At 31.5% G+C, this 18,824-nt stretch overlaps 1 protein-coding gene across 5 annotated transcripts in view; it reads left to right on the forward strand.

Annotated features, from left to right (window-relative positions):
* The window catches only part of COBLL1 (cordon-bleu WH2 repeat protein like 1), a 173,786-nt gene that overhangs the window by 92,594 nt on the left and 62,368 nt on the right, over positions 1-18,824 (forward strand). Inside the window, exon 1 of one of the 5 annotated variants that reach the window (XM_074303253.1) lies at positions 1,770-1,801. The exons of the other annotated variants lie outside the window; for them this stretch is intronic. Within the exon in view, the coding sequence (XP_074159354.1) occupies positions 1,785-1,801 (17 nt within the window). The 5' untranslated portion in view covers positions 1,770-1,784. Of the gene's footprint in view, positions 1-1,769; positions 1,802-18,824 lie in introns of those variants that run through there. 5 annotated transcript variants of the gene reach the window in all.

The raw sequence follows: 18,824 nt of genomic DNA on the forward strand, positions 1-18,824 counted from the left end.
TATTGTGATAAGATATCTTCAATAAGTCTGTGAAATCTCATTAATATTAAAAAGATTTATTATTCAATTTAAGTAAGTTACATAAAAACAAATTATACATCAGTGTATATGCATATTAAACTTGTCATCTTTTAGCCATCTGTCTATTTGTCTCTCTTTATCTGTTAATTCTTAATTTTTTGACCTGGATGATGATTCAGGACAGTGATCTATGAAGTAACAAGAGATTCACCCCATTCCATAGTTGTGTTTAGAAAAGATTAGCTAAATATTTAAAGCCTAATGTCAAAAGAAAGTATGACCTTCATAAGAAATAAGATTATCAAAGACAAACTGAATTTGTTTTATATTGCTTAGTAAGAATTCTTATTTTCACCTGTCATTAACTGGCAAATATCTTAGTACTAATAGAGAAAATACATACTTTATAACTTTATCAATATGATTCAGTATGAATAAGTGTATTCTGGTGTGTACCTGTAGTTAGAATAGTGTTATCTTATTGGTATTTTTGACTCTTTTCAGGTGACAATTGGATTGTTGTACTATTAGTCATATCTGTGTCAGTTACATTCCATCAACATTTTCTCTCAAGACCAGTCCTGTGGGTCTGATCTTGCTTGATTTAATAATTATCCAGAGCTGACAAGGGAATGAGGTACCCATTGATTTCAGATCTTGCCTTTTACAGGGCTTGTAGTGGTCCTGTAGTAGAAAAACTGGTTGGGTTCTGGCTGCCTGTTTAGTAGATTTTTGGAATAGAAGATTGGGCTGAGGTGGGGTAGTGGTCTTGACTTTTTTGTAGGGAGTTTCATTTGGTTTCTATACATTTATCAAGCATCTTTTATGTGCCAGGCATTGTGCAATGCTTTAGGAAAAAAACATTCTCTACCAGTGTAGATAGACAATTGTCCTATGATTTTGTAGGCTTTAAGTATTGCCTGGGTTACTGAAAGTTTAAGTGAATTGACTACCATTATACCACAAATATACACTCTTTGAGAACTCCTATACTACATAATTCTGCCTTTACTTTTTGCTTGAAGGTAGAGGCTACAAAATAATGATTCAAATTAGAATTTTTATTTTTAGATTTTTAAAATGTCAACAAGTTACCCTATTTCCTACATATATCTATCTATCTATCTATCTATCTATCTATCTATCTATCTATCTATCTATCTATATCTACATATATATTTATCCGAGCTTTAAAGCTCCAAGGTTTCAACAATCTTATTTGACACATGAGGAAACTGAGGCCTTAAGAGAGAAGATGACTTGCTGGAAGTTATAGATGGGTTAAACAGGAAGAGCCACAATTTAGACATATATATTCCTTTATTAATCTTCAATTGATTTTAGAATACTTCTCTCTCTCCTTCCCCCATGGCTTGTAATACATGTAATCTTCAATACTATATGAGTTTTCTGGTACTTATTAAAAAATTCCATTTTCTGTATAGATGTTAGAATTTTAAAGTTACACAAACTAATATAGTGGAAACATACTTGAAGTAGAATAAGACCATAAAAGCAATAAAATTCTTTCTTTGCAGTTCAAATAATTTATCTGGAAGACTAAAAAAAAATTGATATGGGAAATACATTTTTTAAAATGCTTGTGAAATTATTACTTCCAGGAAGAATTCTGTAAGATCAGTAAATTCCTTTAAAAAAAAAAAAAAAAAAGATATTTGCTAGTGTTAGGAAGTGCCTGGCACTTACTAATGCTACAGTTTATCATGAGTGTAACAGAAGCAGACAGTCAGTTTTAGAGTCTCATGCTGGGAATTTCCAAGTGAGTGATACCTTTTTTTTTTTTTTTAAGGTAATGCTGTAAGTATATATAAAAATATGTGTATATATATTTGTATAGTTAATCAGATTTATAAAGTGTCAGGAACTTTGTTTTGTAATTTGTTGCTTATTTTCTTTCTAGTATGTGTGTTTTTAATGAAAAGGAGAATTTTAAATGAAAGGGGAAATTTGCATATTATTTTATTAACTCTACAATAGGAAAGACTAGAAAAATCTCTGCTATTGTTTTCTATTCCTTTTTGGTTTTTGGAAGTTCTATATAATCTCTTTATTTTTGCTTAAAATTCTTACAGTAGCAAAAGAAAAAGGAAAAATCTCCACCTCTTTGAATCAGCATGTTTGAGACTGATTTATTTGCATTATACATTGTTCCTTTTTGACATAAAAAAAGTCATATGCTGCCCCAAACTTCATTTATATTGTCAGGAAGGGTAAAACACTATTTCTAAATGTCTGCCTTGTCCTCTGAATTATATCCAAGATCAACAATCCACCCAAAATGGAATTAATGTTATCTGTTAGACTTGTTTCAAAAGCTATTTTAAGATAAAGGGCAGTAACAATTTTAATAAATATTTATTAAAATAAAAATAAAAGAAAAAAAAAGCTCTTGTTTGGAGCTTTTCTGTTTAAGTTGTGCTTTTAATTTTACCTATTTTATAGAATTTTAGAACTAAAAGGAATTGCTAATCATTATAACAATCCTGTGACATAGGGAGCATTGTACTCCTTATTATCCGTATATTATAAATAAAAAGAAAACTGAAATTCTTAGGAATTTAATAACACATCCAACATTATTGACTGGATGGTAGTGAAGATGACATGGGAATCTTGGTCTTTGATTTACTTCAACTCTCTATACCTTACTTTCATTATCACATAGGGCTCTAAATAATTCTTCCAAATGCATTTTAAAAAGCAGCATTTATTCAGAGATACTTTAATCTTTTTAAAAATATGAATATCTTTTGATTGGGGTAGAAGAATGTTAAGCTTAGGTTTCAGGAGATCACTTTGAATAGGGGAACAGGCAATGACATTTTTGCCTTGCATTGTCCTTGATTACAGAACTTCTCTAAGAATACATCCTATTTTGCTAACTGACTGAATCTAAAGAACACATAACTTCACTTGTCTGTCCAGTTGGAATGATGATATTTGTGTTTCTGCTGAGTATGGTTAGAAATTCCATTCCATTCCAAACCATACCAGTGCTACCTCCTAAGTATGTCCCTGGTTTGACATAAATGTCAGATGAAAACCAAAATTATAATGAAAACAAATGCCTTTGTAAATGCTAATATTATTTGAGTGAAATCGTTTTGGATAGTCAAAACATTCCCTTAGTTAAAACCCCAACTTATTTCAGTTGGAGTTTCTTATACCTCAAGAAGAAAAGAAAAAAGAAAAGAAAAATTGGTATTTTTGGTGGAATTTGGTGTTATTTTTTTCTTGCGAATTCATTTTCATATTGTGGGGAATACCAGAGTTCCAGGAAGTCAGTCTGTGGATATCTGATGTAAGTATTCATTATTGCATGGCTGACTAGTACTTAGCAAAAAGAAGAGGTTTCTTTAGAAGTGGGAAGATAATGAAAACCTGACAGGGTGGGACCAAAACAGCAATGGTCAATGTATTTGGAAAAGTATAGCTTCATGATTTATTCTGAAACTACAATTTAAAATCAGTTTGCTATAGCAATATGTAAGAAATAAAATTGTCTTAATGGTTTTCATTTAAATATTGTTTCAGAATAAGCAAAAGTTACTCATGATTAGATTAATTATTTTAAGCAGAGACTGTCAGGATTAACAGCTGTACAAATCCAGTGATCCATGTGGGTTGTGAGTTCAGATGGTGAAATTATAAATAGATATGCTTAATGATGTCATTAGTGAGGAAGGGGGCAGGGAGGGATACACCTAGAATGTTTTGTTTCCTCCCTCTGATTCATACGACTTTTGGAAGAAAATCACTCCTCTGGTAAATGAAGGGTGGGACAAGGAATCTTGGAGGTAAGAAGAGGAACTTAACTATTTGAGCGTGTTATATAAATAAAAAAAAACAATAAAACTTGCCTTTGGAAGCCATAGGCAGTGAGTGGGTATATTGTTAAACCAATTCAAATGAAATGTAAAAAGGATATATTTATGTATTTAATCTACTTGGAGTCTTGCTTGAGAGATTTTAAACAATGATGCTGACCCTTGAAGTTGTATTGGTTAGAAGTGATAAAATGCTGTTTGAGAAGAACATCCAAATATCTTATACCTTATGTTTTGAATATCCCATTATGACTTGTTCCCTTGCCAGGGAATAGAAGTACCTAGTACACATAAACACAAGCCATATCTAACTTTGTGACAGCTCTGACCATGTTTGCACTTGATCATGTTGTGTTGTGATGCAGAATTTCTGAATCAGAGTTGACTGTATTGTTAGACTACTCAGTAATTGATGGGCAATCCTAAACTTGAATTTTATTACAGATATTGTGAATACTTCCCCAAGAAAATAAAACCATATTGTGAATATATATAATGAATTGGACATTTCAAATACATTTGTAAAAGGTGCTTTTGTGATGAATGAATTAAAACCAGGTTTGAATTTTTTTTATTTCTTCAAACAGAAATTCTATGTTGCAAATTTAAAAGATGAGGAAAAGTTGTAGATTATATATGAGATTTAGTATTTTTGTTAATTTTTTTAAAAGGTTCATTAAGCTTCATATTCAAGAGAAAATGTTAAATATCTAAAACTAGACTAATTAGTGGATATATTCATTTAGTAATGAAATACTTGGATGGATTTGTGATCACAATGATGTTGATTGTCACTTATTGTCTGCTGATTCTGAATCTAAAGAACATTTCACTTGACTCATCTCTTCAGCAGAATGATGGTATATTTGTTTGTATGGACTTGTATTGTAAAGATGCCTATAAGTAATGTAAGAGGAGACTAATCCATAAATCAAAAATATAACAAAAATAAAGGAGGAAAATGAAGTTCTCATGTTAGCTTAGCACTGAAACTATAATTAATCTAATATACTTTGTCTCTTCCTTCTTGTTTGTTTTAAGGAAATTGTTCTTTAAGTTTGTAAAGGAACTCTTATTTGAGATGTGGTAGAAAACACAGTGGAAAAAACATTGGATTAAAAGTTGGAAGATTAAAATCTGAATCCTTAGTCTTCTATTTATTTACCTTTAGATAAATTTTACGAATTCTCTGGACCCCAGTTTTCTCATTTGTCTAAGTAGGAGGTTGCTGAAATGCCTTTTATTTAAAATAGCATAAACTTTAAGGTAGGATAAATGAACACAGATAAATTGATATGAATAATAATACCTATGTAGTTTTATGGACCTGGTAGATTATTTAGTGGATTTTTTTCTAAAAAGATTGCTAACATAAGTATTTTAAATACTTCTAGCTAATTTTTATTCTAAGGGCAAATGAGCAATTTTTTTTTTTTTGCTTTTGGCTTTTGGAAATTGTTAATTTATAATATAATAAAATCTATTATATGAAAGACTAAGATAATAAAGAAAAAATGTTTTGAACATTCAATAGCTATTTCTGAACAACACCTCATGCTAAGAATCTGAATATGGTCCTTTTCTTGTATAGGGTATTTGGCACAACATATAGGTTTGTTTTTACATTTTGTTTTGTTTTTAGACCCACCTATTTCCTTAGGCATATTCTCCTACTATTGTGAATACTGTATATTTCTTTGTCACTTCCTTTTGTTGTTTCTAGGCCAAAAAAAGAGCTAATGAATTTTAGAATATATCTAAACCTAATATAAATTAATTTACTTTTTCTTGAAACTGTTAAGAATGAGGAAGAAAAGATTTTATATATATCAAGGTAATGAAAGACCAAACAAATGATTAAATATTTTCTTTCTGTGACAGATTGTTGATGTTCTTTGTTTCAAGGAGTCAATATAAAGTTTTAATTTAAGAATGGAAGCTTTCCCAAAGATAAAATGTTATTATTCCTGTTTGTAGTGATTTTCTTGAGTCTGGTTCTTTATAATGTAACATTCAGAAAATATTATTACTTAATTTTTCTAGTTAAAAATAGTCATGAGAGATAGTGTATTTGCAAATGAGATCTAAACTACAAAATCAGAAACAAAAGTAGATCCTTAATAAATGTTTATTGTTTGATAAAAGATCTTTCAGTATAAAGGGGGTAAAAAGGAGTTTGAAGATACCTTTTTAAAGGTATTCTGCTAACTTCATATTTTATTCAGTTATGTTTTCAAAACATGCTTTTATTTTTGGATTTGAAACTTATAATTGGGCTATCTTAGTAGTCTAGTTGAATGATGATGGGGAGAAATTATGTTATGGAATTCTCTTAATTACAAAATTATTTGTTGTGTCTTTTTATGTATTTGTCCTTTTTTACCATATCATTGAGAAGCATATTCAATAAAACAAAAACATTTACAATTTGAAAGCACCATTCTAAGCCATGGAGGAATATAGATATAAACCATTCTGGCCCTCAAGAAATGTACAGGCACGTAGAGGGAAAAGTATATCCATAAATTACAACAGTGCCAGATCAACTGCTGTAAGGAAGGTATTAAGTGTGAGAGCATGAAGAAAGAGATGTGATTTGCTTCAGGAGGAAGGTGAGGTTGATTGAGGGAAGGAAGGGAATAGATGAAACCTATGTTCCAGAGGGCCTGGAATCAATATACCTTCTGAACATAGTTATCATCATTTAGTGAAGTTAGCATCTTGCAAGGTACATAGGCACAAGATTTGAAAGGTATTGGAGGATCTATGTTTGTATTCCAATACTTCCACTTATTATTACTTGCTATTAGGTGATATTGGGAAAATTTAATTTCTCTAGTACTCAGTTTTCTCAGCTTCAAGTTAACTGTCTCTAAGGACATTTTCAGTTTTATTTATGATCCTATATAACCTTCAGTTACCATGAATTAGTTAACACACATTTATAAATGCCAAATCACTGGGAGGAAAATGAAAATAAAATGAAACAATCTCATCTTTCACAGAGCTTACATTCTACCAGACAACCTCATATAAAAAGTTTTTTGGCAATTAGATTTAAATACCTAAAAGAGGAACATTGGGATTAAGAATTGTTTCATTCTTATTTGTTTCCCCAGTACCTAACACCCTTCGGGGTACATAGTAGGATGTATTGATTGATTTAGTATGCTACTTCTAAAAGAAAAAATGAACTTGAAAAATTTTTAAAGCTACAATACAAAGCCCTGTGTGGTGTGTTGATAGTATTGTCTGTGGTATAAATATGAGTGAAAACTTCTGGTAGGGAGTCAGCTGAGTTTAACTAAAAACAATCAGTGATTGATTCAGTGACTGAATCAACCTAACAGTTCCCAAGGATTTAATTATCATTTCTTTGCCAATGGCTCTCAAATCCATCTATCCTTCCCTAACCTCCAATCTTGCATCAACTGAGAAATCCAGTAGACATCACAAACTCATTATGTCCAAAACAGAACTCATTCTCTTTTCCCCTAAACATTCTTCCCTTCCTCTTTCCCTAACATCATCTTCTCAGTCCCTCAAGTTCACAACCTAGTTGACATTCTGCAATTCTGTATCATCTCTTCCTCCCTCTCACCCACTCAATTCAATCTGTTGCCACAATCTGTTTCACCTTTATGGCATCCCTTGCATAGACCATGTTCTCTCATCTGAAACTGCCACCCCTCTGGTGTAGTTCCTCATCACCTGATGCCTTGATTATTGTAAAAGCTGCTGGTGGGTCTGCCAGCCTCAAGCCTCACCCAACTTCAATTCATCCTCTATTCAGCCACTAATTTTTCCTAATTTTCCTAATATTGACTGACTGACTAGATAACTGACTTTATTCTCCTTAGAAGCCATATTGTATTTGCTTTGTTATAGAACCCCAATATTTATGTTGATTTGTGAAGGGATTATATAGAAATTAGAATGTTAGAGTTAGAAAGATATTGATTCAAGTCCCATCTCAGTTATTTATTAGCAATGTGACCGTAAGCAAGTTATTTAACTGTCTCTGAACCTGTTTCTTTATCTGAAAAATTCCTGTCAAGGCAGAGTAGATTAATGGACAGAGAGACAATTTCAAAGCTTAGAGTACCTGAATTCAAGCCCTACTTCTGACATATTGTTGGAGCCCAAATAACTTGGAGCCCACTTATCTTCTCATTGACTCAGATAATTCAAGTCTGAAAGTAGTTGCTAATTTGTGTTGGTAGATGAAGTTTGTAGGAGTTACCAATGAAATAACATGTCTGGACAGAGAAAAAAATAACTACTTATAGGATTGTGAGGCTTAATTGAGATAATGTATCTCAAGTGCTTTGCAAACTTTTAAGGGCTGTATAAATGTCAAACAGAGATTGGATGGTTCCTTCTCAGGAATTTATTTTTATTTTTATTTTTTTATTCTGAACTTAAGAGCAAATAAAACAGGCATTTCTATATTGAAGGTAGAACAGATAATGAGAATTGTACAGGAAACCACAAATCTTGGAACTTTGATGGGCAGAAAGTAGAACTTGAGTTGACTTGAAGGAAACTCAGGGGATTCTAAGAGATGAATGTGAGGAAGGAATTTGTTCTAAGTCCTATGTGATCTAACTCTAAGAAGTTGTGAATTTGGGTTGTTTTGTCCAGAGAAAACAATACGAGTTACAGAAATGGTCAATTTAGGGGCCATTTGGAATGACATTATATGTTATGTCCAGGTCAGTTCTAAACAAAATTTAAGCTTTATATTTGTGTGGGCATGGAGCTCTTATGGAGCAAATTTTCATCTCAAGATTTAGCTCAAGAGCATTTTCACCTCATGTTTGGAATCTCTTTCCTTCCGGCTTTACTGACTTCCTTCACATCCCAGTTAAAGTCCCACCTTCTGCAAGAAATCTTTTCCAGTCCTCTTTAATCTGAGTGCCTTCCTTCTCAGATTGCCCCACCAGTTTATTCTAGATACATTGTACATTTTGGTTTTCATGTTGTCTTCCCCTTTATACTATAAGATCCTTGAGGACAAGGACTATTTCCCTCTCCCTTCTTTGTGTCCCAGCTCTTACTATAATACCACCTAGTAGCTGCTTAGTAAATGCTAGTTGAGAAATTGACAGCTATATAGAATGGGTTCCACAATCCCTCCTCCCTCCCTCGTGTCCTCAGTTCTACATTTTCACTCTATCCTCTCTGTTATTAGTTGTCAGATATGTTTTGCATATAAGAATTTGTACATTTAATACAGCATGACAGTGGCCCAACTAGCATATCTGATGCAGAGGCTATCAGATAACTAAGCAAAGGAATCCCAAAAGATTCACATGACACAAGTAACACTAGGAAATAATCTGTTAATGAAATGCTATGTAATTAGAGCTTCTCTGTCTTTTGAGATGACATACTTTGTTATTAGAAATACTCATATAACATTTATATAAAAAGTTAACATCTTCGTCTGTTATACCTGAAATTGTTAACATCCTTAACATATTTCTGAGTCCTCCTTTCACTTAGTTGAAGTATTTAATGAAAGGAAAATTATAATAATCTGGGAATATTAAATACACATAGACTGCTACTTGAGAAAGACAGATTGCTCCTCTCTCTGAATGTTTTTTCTCAAATTGCATGTTTAACCTATATTGAATTGCTTGTTGTTTATGTGAGGGTAGAGAAGACAGGGTCAGAGAGAGAAGGAGAAAAATATGGAAATCAAAAAGGTAAATGTTAAAACCTCTCTTTTCATGTATTTGGAAAAATGAAAAACTATTAAAAAACGAAAAATGTTTTTCTTTTTTGGAAAGACAACTTAACATTTTTATTCAATGGAAACCTATAAGAAAATATTTGAAAATGTGTTGTATTCTCTTACTTGTGTGTATAGTTCACTTTCATAACAAAAATAACTCATTTCTATAACATTTTACAAAAAGTCTTTTTTCACAATCACTTGTGGAGTAAGATAAATATAAAAGGTGATCCAACTGAGGGTCAGAGAAGTTGTTAATTTATTAGTATGCTGTCAGTCTGCTAAGGTCAGAGACAGGATTTGAATTCAGTCCAGTCCAGTTCTTTTTTCCAGATGCCATTGTTATTCGGTTATTGAAGTTTAAGTTCATTTAAGTATCAGAAATACTTGCTTTGTTGATGTCTTGATTTCCAGTATTTATTTTGTATCTTTGTATTTAAGTTCTTATTCATTCTATATGTATATAACCCTTTATCTTTATGTAAAGATTGTTTATATTGTAATAGCAATTTTAAAGTCATAGTTTCATTTTTTCTTTGAAAATCTTTACTTAAACTTGGTGACTCTTTGCAGTTCTAGAGAAAAGAGAGGGAGGAAATGAATCATGTAAATAACATTTTCTTGCTTAAAAATAATACTTTGTAACCCAATACATTTTAAAGAACAAATATTTTAAATTTCAATCTCTGGAGTTTCTTATGTAAAATATTTTTCTTATAATTCTTAGCAGAAACAAAATTAGAAAGTTGTACTAAAACCAAAATTAAGTATCTGCTGAACTTATCTGCTGTGTATAATCCCTGTGCTGATGCTAAGGGAGATACAAAGCTCAGTAAGATATTTCCCTACCTTCAAAGAGTTTGCAGGATAGGAGATATAATGATGTGTGTAAACTATTATAACACAGGTTAAAGTATCTGTGCTTAAGACAAGTATAGAAACAGTTTTGATTGCCTGACTTGAGTATCAAAATTGGTTTTACAGTGAACCACTAAGTTCTCACTTCCAATCCCTGAATTACATAGATACAAAAATTGAATTCCAGTTGTCAGATCAAAAAAGAAAGAAAAAAAAACTGAGAAAGAAAACAAATGCAAGCAAGCAATAACAGAAAGAGTGAAGATGCTATGTTGTAGTCCACACTCAGTTCTCACAGTCCTCTCTCTGGGTCCTCTCACTGAACAATTAGAACAGATTTGAATCATCTCATTGTTGAAGCGAGCCATGTCCAGCAGAATTGATCATCCTATCATCTTGTTGCAGTGTTTGATAATCTCGTTCTGCTAATTTCACTTAGCATTAGTTCATGTAAGTCTCTTCAGGCCTCTTTGTAATCATCTTGCTGGTCATTTCTTAGAGTATCTTTTCTTTAACCATAAAGTGCTATATGGATGTCAAATGTTAATTATAAGAAAGGGAAGAGGTAAGGTAGTGTGATTGTGATGGAGCACTACTGTGCTATAAGAAATGATAAGCTTGTTGATTTTACAAAAACATGGTTAGATTTCCACAAAATAATGAAGAATGAAATGAGAAGAACCAAAAGAACAGTGTATACAGTATTGTCTTAAGAACAACTCTGAATAAGTCATTTTAGTTTTATACTCAAGTTAACTATAAAGGACTTATAAAGATACTATATGCAAATAGAGAAAGATAAATAGAAGTAGATAGAGAATGTCTATGTGTGTATGTGTGTGTGTGTGTACGTGTGTTTGTGTCTACTGGTAGCTATGTCTAGGACAAGGAAAGTTACTTGATAACTTTATTATATTTAAAAAGAAATAACAAGTTGTACATTAGATTTGCAGCTTCACATGCATTCATCCTTTTCTGATTCTACTATGTCATGCAAATACTTGTTTTATTTCATAAATTAAAATAAAATAGATGAAATTTTGAAAAAAGAGGCAGTGGAGGAGGATTCTGTTCCATTTAAGCCTAGTGTCTGCTGACATGCCCCAAATTGGAATCTCAGTGCAGACAAGCTTGAAAATTGTTGAGGATAAAAGATATTCTGTGTAAAGGGGTCCTAGAGCTACAATTGAACATACTGCTAAGCCTATGTGTTACTTATAGCCTTCATTTAATCTTAGATATAATGAGGAAAGAACATGAAAGGAAAACCAGTTTTCAAGCAAGTCACTCATTCTCCTTGCGCCCCCAACAACTCCTTTCAAAGACTTGAGGTGTTGATGTAGATTTGTTACAATGATTTATGGAAAGGACATAGAATAAAGCCTGGGGGATTTGTCTTATCTCAGGGATTTTCTGATGTACATGTTTCTGGGGAGCTTAAATCCCAAACTGGAACTTGGGCACAGAATTGCAAGTTTCCTCAAAGTATAAGAAGTATTTTGTATTTCTGACTTTATTACACACACGCACACATACACACACATGCGCATTTGTGTATATGTGTGTTTAGTTATATATGTATATATAATGTATGTATATGTATCTGTATATATGTTTATGCATATATATATATTTTTTTTTTGGAGGGAGGGTACCATCGTCTTCACTAGAAGTTCTTTATGAGTAATGATTATTTCAGTTCTTTGACTTTATATCCACAGCTCTTAGCACATTGGCCTTACAGGTATTAGACACTTAAATCATTTATCGACATGAAAAATATGTAATAATTTGTGTGAAGAGTGATTGGTAAAATAGCACATGGAATTGAGAAAGTTTTAAGAGGCCAATATGGATAAAGTATATTGGGATAAAGGCCTATACTTGGCTGGTGACAATAGAAATAGAAAAAGAATTAGGGCAAGATATATACGAGAAAGACTTTTTTTTTAAAAGAAGTAGAACTGTTGCACCTTAGCTTTAGAGGTAGGATGGGAATTTTTTCTCTTGAAACACACTTAAATAATAGAATATAATTTATTTAATATAAAATCATTTTAGCATCACCTTGCAATAGATAGGAATGCATCAGATTTTTTTGAGATTAGATGATTAGCTGGTTATCTTGCTCTTTGTTATTTAAAATAAAATAACTTTGCTACTTAAAATGTTTTTCATAATTACTCTAATAAGATAATGTGTATATAGGGGTATTTTAGCCCTGCATCTAGCATCTTGTTAGTGACTTTCAAGTTACAAAAAAATGCAACAGACAATAAATTATTATTCAGATGAGTGTTTCAGCTTTGAGTGGACTTTTTTAAAGTTTACAAAATTGCCCATTTTGATTTAAGAAGTACCAAGTATCCAGTTAATAAAACATGAAGTACAACAGAGCCCTGTTACAACTTGCACAGCTCATTTACATGGATTAGGATATAATACAAGTCAAGTCATGGTCTCTCCAGGAAAATGAGTACCTTAAAGTAAAAGTCTAATCTAATACGGTTTAGTCATATGCTCAAAGACTAGTATTTATTAAATAGTTAAGCAGGAAAGAGGTATGATTGGCCTGGGCTTTGAAGGTTGGATGGGATTCAGAATGTGGGAATATTAAGAAATTCAGGGATTAGTAGCTGAGTTCTCAAGGGTTGGGTAATAAATGAGGGAAGGCCGGGAAGGTAGAAAGGTAAGGATACAATGCTTTTGGGGAGAAATGAGAAGACAATTTGGCTATAACAGGTTTCTTTTGCATACTAGTAAGTAATAAGATTTTTCTTGCTTACTAATAAGTAATAAGACTGAGAAGATAGATTGGGTTCAGACTGTGAAGGCTCTTCAGTATCTGAATAAGGCGTCCCTACCCATACATATCTTAATAGTTTAGCCAGTATAGATGATACATACAAAAATCAGTGCAAAGCAATAAAAATATATTATACAAGTCCTACAATTCTGTTAAAATGTAAACTCATTGACAATAGTTTTTGCTTCATTTTTCATTATTAGCACATAGCAAACACTTAGGAAAATGCTCTTTGATTAATATAAAGTGTTTTTAGAATTGAGGAGACAGTAATTAAATGGTCAAATGATTTAAACAAATAATTCTCAAAAAAAATCATTATTATTAAACAACAACATGAAAGAATGCTTCAAATCACCAATATAAGGGAAAGCCAAATGAAAATTATTCTCAGATTTTACCTTACTCCAGTAAATTGTACAAGATGACAAAAATTAGTTAAAAAGTCAGTATTGGAGGGGTGATTGGAAGATAGTGTTTCTGATACATTATTAATAGAAAGATGAATTAATACAGCTATTCTAGAAAGCAATTTGGAATCAATGCAAACAAAATGGGCTAAAATGTCTATTTCCTTTAACTCAGAAATTTTACTGATAGATACATTCCCACTGAATTCATTGACTTTTTTTTTAACATCCCCTTATACAGTAAGGTATTTATAACATAACTTTTTATGGCAGTAAAGATTTTGGAAATAAAGTGTATGCTTATTGACTGAGGAATGGCTAAATAAATTGTGGTACATAGATATACTATAAGAAATGACCAATACTGTCATGGATTTATTAATCAAAAATTTTCTATTACCAACTAGTCAAATTTTGTAAGAATTCAAATTATTCCACAGTTGATAAATGGTCGAAGGATATGAATAATCAGGTTTGGTTTTGTTTTGTTTTTTTGGTGACTTTTCCTTTTTGTTCTAAGTATTCCTTCACAACATGGCTAATGTGAAAATATATTTCCATGATTGTACATATATGACATATCAGATTGCTTGCTTTTTTGGTGAGGGAAGAAGGGAGAGAGGGAGGAAAACTTGGAAATTAAATCTTATAAAAATGAAAGCTAAAAACTCTCTTTACATGCAGTTGGGAAAAATAAAATACTATTTTAAAAAAATGTCCAACACAATAAATAAAGAGAAACATTGAAAGAATTTTGGGAACTGATACAAAGGAAGTAGGCAGAATCAAGAAAGCAATACATATGCATAAATATGTGTACACATATTTATGCATCTGGGTGTATATGATTACAAAAATATCAAGGTAAAGAATAACAAATCAAATCAATCAAAAAAGAATGCAAATATATATATATTTATATATGTGTGTGTGTGTGTATATATATATATATAAAGAACTAGGAAACTAAAGGGGGTTTTCTTTAGTTGGGCAATAGCTGAACAAATTATGAGTTATGAATATGATAGAATAATATTGTACCATAAGAAATATTGAAGAGATGGTTTTGGAAAAACTCAAGGAGACTTTATGATGATCTTATATGGTGGAAATGATCAGAAACAACTTAGAAAAATTTAAAAAGACAAAAATAAAAAGCAAACTTATCCAAAAAATGACCAACCACAGTTCCAGAGTATCATAATGAAACATGCTACACACCTCCTCCTACTGGAGAATTGAATTAACTCAGAATGCATATGAGATGGGTATTTTGTGGATATGAATAGTGTAGGAATTTGCTTTGCTTGACTATATGTGTTTGAAAATGGAGTTTTATTTTTCTTTCTTAATGAAAAGAGGAAAGAAAAAAGGAGAAAAGGCAGAAATTTGTAAAAATAAAATTTGACAAAAATAATTTAAAAACAAAACAATCCAACTGAACTGCAGAGTTCCTCTAAGAATAATTGTAAATAATATTGAAATCTGGATTAGAGGCAAGATAAAAATGTATTTGAATGCCAGGCTTAGAATTTAGTCTGTGGGTACTAGGGAACAATTGAAGGGTTTTGATCAGGGGAATAATGTAGTAAAGACCATATCTCAAGAATCTTAATCTATGAGAGGCTGTGAGATGGAACAGATGGAAAGAGCCTAGAGAATAGAAGATAATTGTAGCAGTCTAGTTGAAAGGTAATAAGAAAATGCAAATAAAGCATAATTGTGAAAATGACTTGACAACTAATTATGTTTTGAGAAATAGGACAGAGTAAAAAACAGTAAAGTTTTCTAGGATAATAGACCAGAAAAAAAATGACATTAATTGATGAATTATGCTTTAGATATTGAGTTTGAGGTATTGGTATGAAATACAAGGGGAAAAATGTACAAGCAGGCCTGTGCAACTGTGGGACTAGAAAGAGAGAGACTAGAAATGAGTTTGAGTCATTTTACAAAGGAGTGAAAGTAGGAATTGTTGTCAGTAAACCATTAGAAAGAAACCATAGAAAAGAAAAGCCTGAAGAAAAAAAAAAACCTTCAGAAAAATAAGCACTTTGAAATCAGAAGGAACAAGGAGGGGCCAGAAAAAAAAAAAAAAAGAATTAAGGCAAGAAAGGGTTTTCTTTCTTCTCCCCTTTCTTCCCTTTCCTTTTTCTTGAATATCAGATCTTTACTGAAGAAGTTTCCTTCAAAGATTTTCCCAGTTAAATATTTCCTTTTTAAGTGTATTGATTTTGTTTTCTTACTATATTTTAAAGATTAAGTTTTGAAATAAGGTAAATAAAAACAACATGTTTCTTTAGTATTATCAGAAAGTATTTAAATTGCCATATGTTGGTTCCAAAAGTGTAATATTTGTACCAAACATTGAACACACTTTTAAAAACCAATAGATATTATTTTAAAAAAATAAACAAATATATGTACCATGAAAATTACACATGTGTCTTACCCAGTTTCTGATAGTCTTAGTTCATTTGGGGAACTATAATGCTGACATTATTGACCATTGACACTATTAAGTTAATTTGACTTTGAATTTAATTCTAGACATTGGAGTAAAGTTCTCCTTGGAAGAGGAGCACTTGTGTGAGTTTCTTGTTCTTTTACAAATTGCAAAATTTGTAAATTTTACCTTGAGTGAAAACCATTAACATTTGCTTTTAAAATAATATTTATCAGACGGAAGGATAAATTTTCACAATTTTTATTTTGTGTGTAATTAAACATCAGGCCAAAATTATGTAAATAATAAGGTTATTTAAAACAGAAGCTACTATTTTCTATTATTTATTTGATTAACCAACAAATCATTAAATTGATTTGTGCTGTTTAAAATGTCAGTTTTAGATGAGTGAGTGAATGGAAAAACATATAGAAGTCATGGAGAATAAAAAAGTCAATGATATTCCATTGCCAGCAAGATAAACAAGCAGGTCTGTATTGCATAGGATAAATAGGTAATACAGTGGCTAGAATGCTAGATCTGGAGTCAGGAAGACTCATCTTCTTGAGTTCAGATTCTGCCTATGTGACTCTGAGCAAGTCATTTAATCCTGTTTGTCTCAGTGATCTCAAATATAAAATGAGTTGGAGAAAAAATTGGCACATTGCTCCAGTATTTTTGCCAAGAAAACCCCAAATTGGATCACAAAGTAAGACATAACTGAAATGACTGAGTAACAACAAAAAAGAAATTTTACAATTATAATGAAGCTTAGAAACCAAGTATGATATATAGATGTGTCCTGAAACTGGTAACTGATGGAGAAAGTCTACTGAATGAACATATCCCATGGATCTGTACTCTCATCAGTAAAAATAAATCCTTTCATCAGGATTGATCATGGCCCATTTTATCTTTTCATCCTGAGTAGTCTTAATTCATGACCTTTCATAAATTTAACATAAAGAATCTGTCCTACATTGTGGTGACCCATGAGTATTCTAATATTCTACAATCACCATGCAGCATTCTGATTGTTATTCTTCACTCTCAGTACATGATTGACTCACCTTTTCTTCCCTGATGGCAGTACTAAAGGGGTCAGACATGGGATTCACCAGTTTCATGGGACTTATAACATGCAGTTGAACCAGTTTAAACTGTAATTAGGAAATATCTAATAAAATATATAAAACATAGATAATATATTTTAAAACTAAGTCAATTTGTAGCCTGAAGTGACTTTTATGTATAGATTAGTGGCCTCTGGTTTTTCCCCTGATTTGACAGTATTCTTTCATTGCAAAATATTGCAGCCTCATGTTCTTTTCTCTTTTCCTTTGGGTAATCTGTAATTTTGATTCTTCTGAGACTATTATTCCATGAATCAAAGCCATGTGTCACGAGTAGGATTTTATTAGGGAGAGAACTGCCTGCATCCATGATTTTGTAGGGTTAGGGAATATGTGAAAGGAAGGAAATAACCAAGGTCATTTTTTAATTTTCCCCTGATTTCCTTATCTGTCACTTTAGATTGCCTTTCTATTAGGAACATTGGTATTAAAAGACACTCTTTTAGCAATAACATCATATAAATTCTCAAATGTATTCTAGCTCCTCCCCCAATATTGAATTCTAGACCCAGCTCATTGTTTATGATAAATGTGTTGTTATACTAACTCAATGGACGGCTACTACTATAATTGCAAGTTTTATTTTTGAACATTCTTTATCCAATTGCTTTTTTCTTTCATTTATTACTAAACCAATGATTTTGGATCTTATTGAAGAGACAATGGGGGTTCTGGGATTTAAACACAATTATCATTAGTGTTACTTGCATTGGGTTGAGGTGAGCTTGATTTGTAGGGACCTTCTTCCTATAGGGTGAACATTTTTTTTTCCAAGCTTATATACTTTGTGCTTCACTTGTTATGATAATCAGAGAATGCTTGAAGATCATCTTTATTGTGGCTTTTAGGTAAGAAATTGTCTCTCATGCCAGGAAGACATTCCCTTATCTTTACCTCTTAGTATTACAGCTTCAAATTCTAGTTCTGATGCCCTTGTTATCTTTAAATTATCTTATGTTATGCTTGTTTGTGCTTCTTGCGTTCCCCCCAGTAGAATGTAAACTTTTTGAAAAGCAGGAACTATTTTTGTTACTGTTATAGCATTGGGATTTAGCCTCATCAACAGTGCCTCATACATATTAGATGTTCAATAAAAGTTTGAGTTGAATTGAAGAAAACTTCCTATAGAAGTTCAACTAAGAAATTATCCTATGAAATAGAGTTGGAAAAATAATATTAAATAATTGTCTTTAATCTTTTAAAAATGCATTGTTATGAAATTTGATATCATCAACCAATATTTAATGAGTGCTTCTTATTTTCTAGTGCTGTGCCAAATGGTAGGTGTGTATAAAAGATACAGAATTTCCCCCTCTTTTTAAAAAAACTGATGGACTAACTGGAGACAGGAAATTATCATATAAGAAACTATATGGTATAAACCATACTAATGATAAAATCCACATTTTAATAGTGCTCCAGGATTTTGCAAGATGCTTTCCCCACAACAACTCTGTGAAGTTGCGTGTCAATATGATCTTCACCAAATATAGTGAGAATTTGGAGAACAATAGTAATAATAATAATTGTATAGAAGTTTAAGCAAAATTGCTTTATAG

Source organism: Sminthopsis crassicaudata, chromosome 3, assembly GCF_048593235.1.
Source record: "Sminthopsis crassicaudata isolate SCR6 chromosome 3, ASM4859323v1, whole genome shotgun sequence".
NCBI classification, from domain to species: domain Eukaryota; kingdom Metazoa; phylum Chordata; class Mammalia; order Dasyuromorphia; family Dasyuridae; genus Sminthopsis; species Sminthopsis crassicaudata.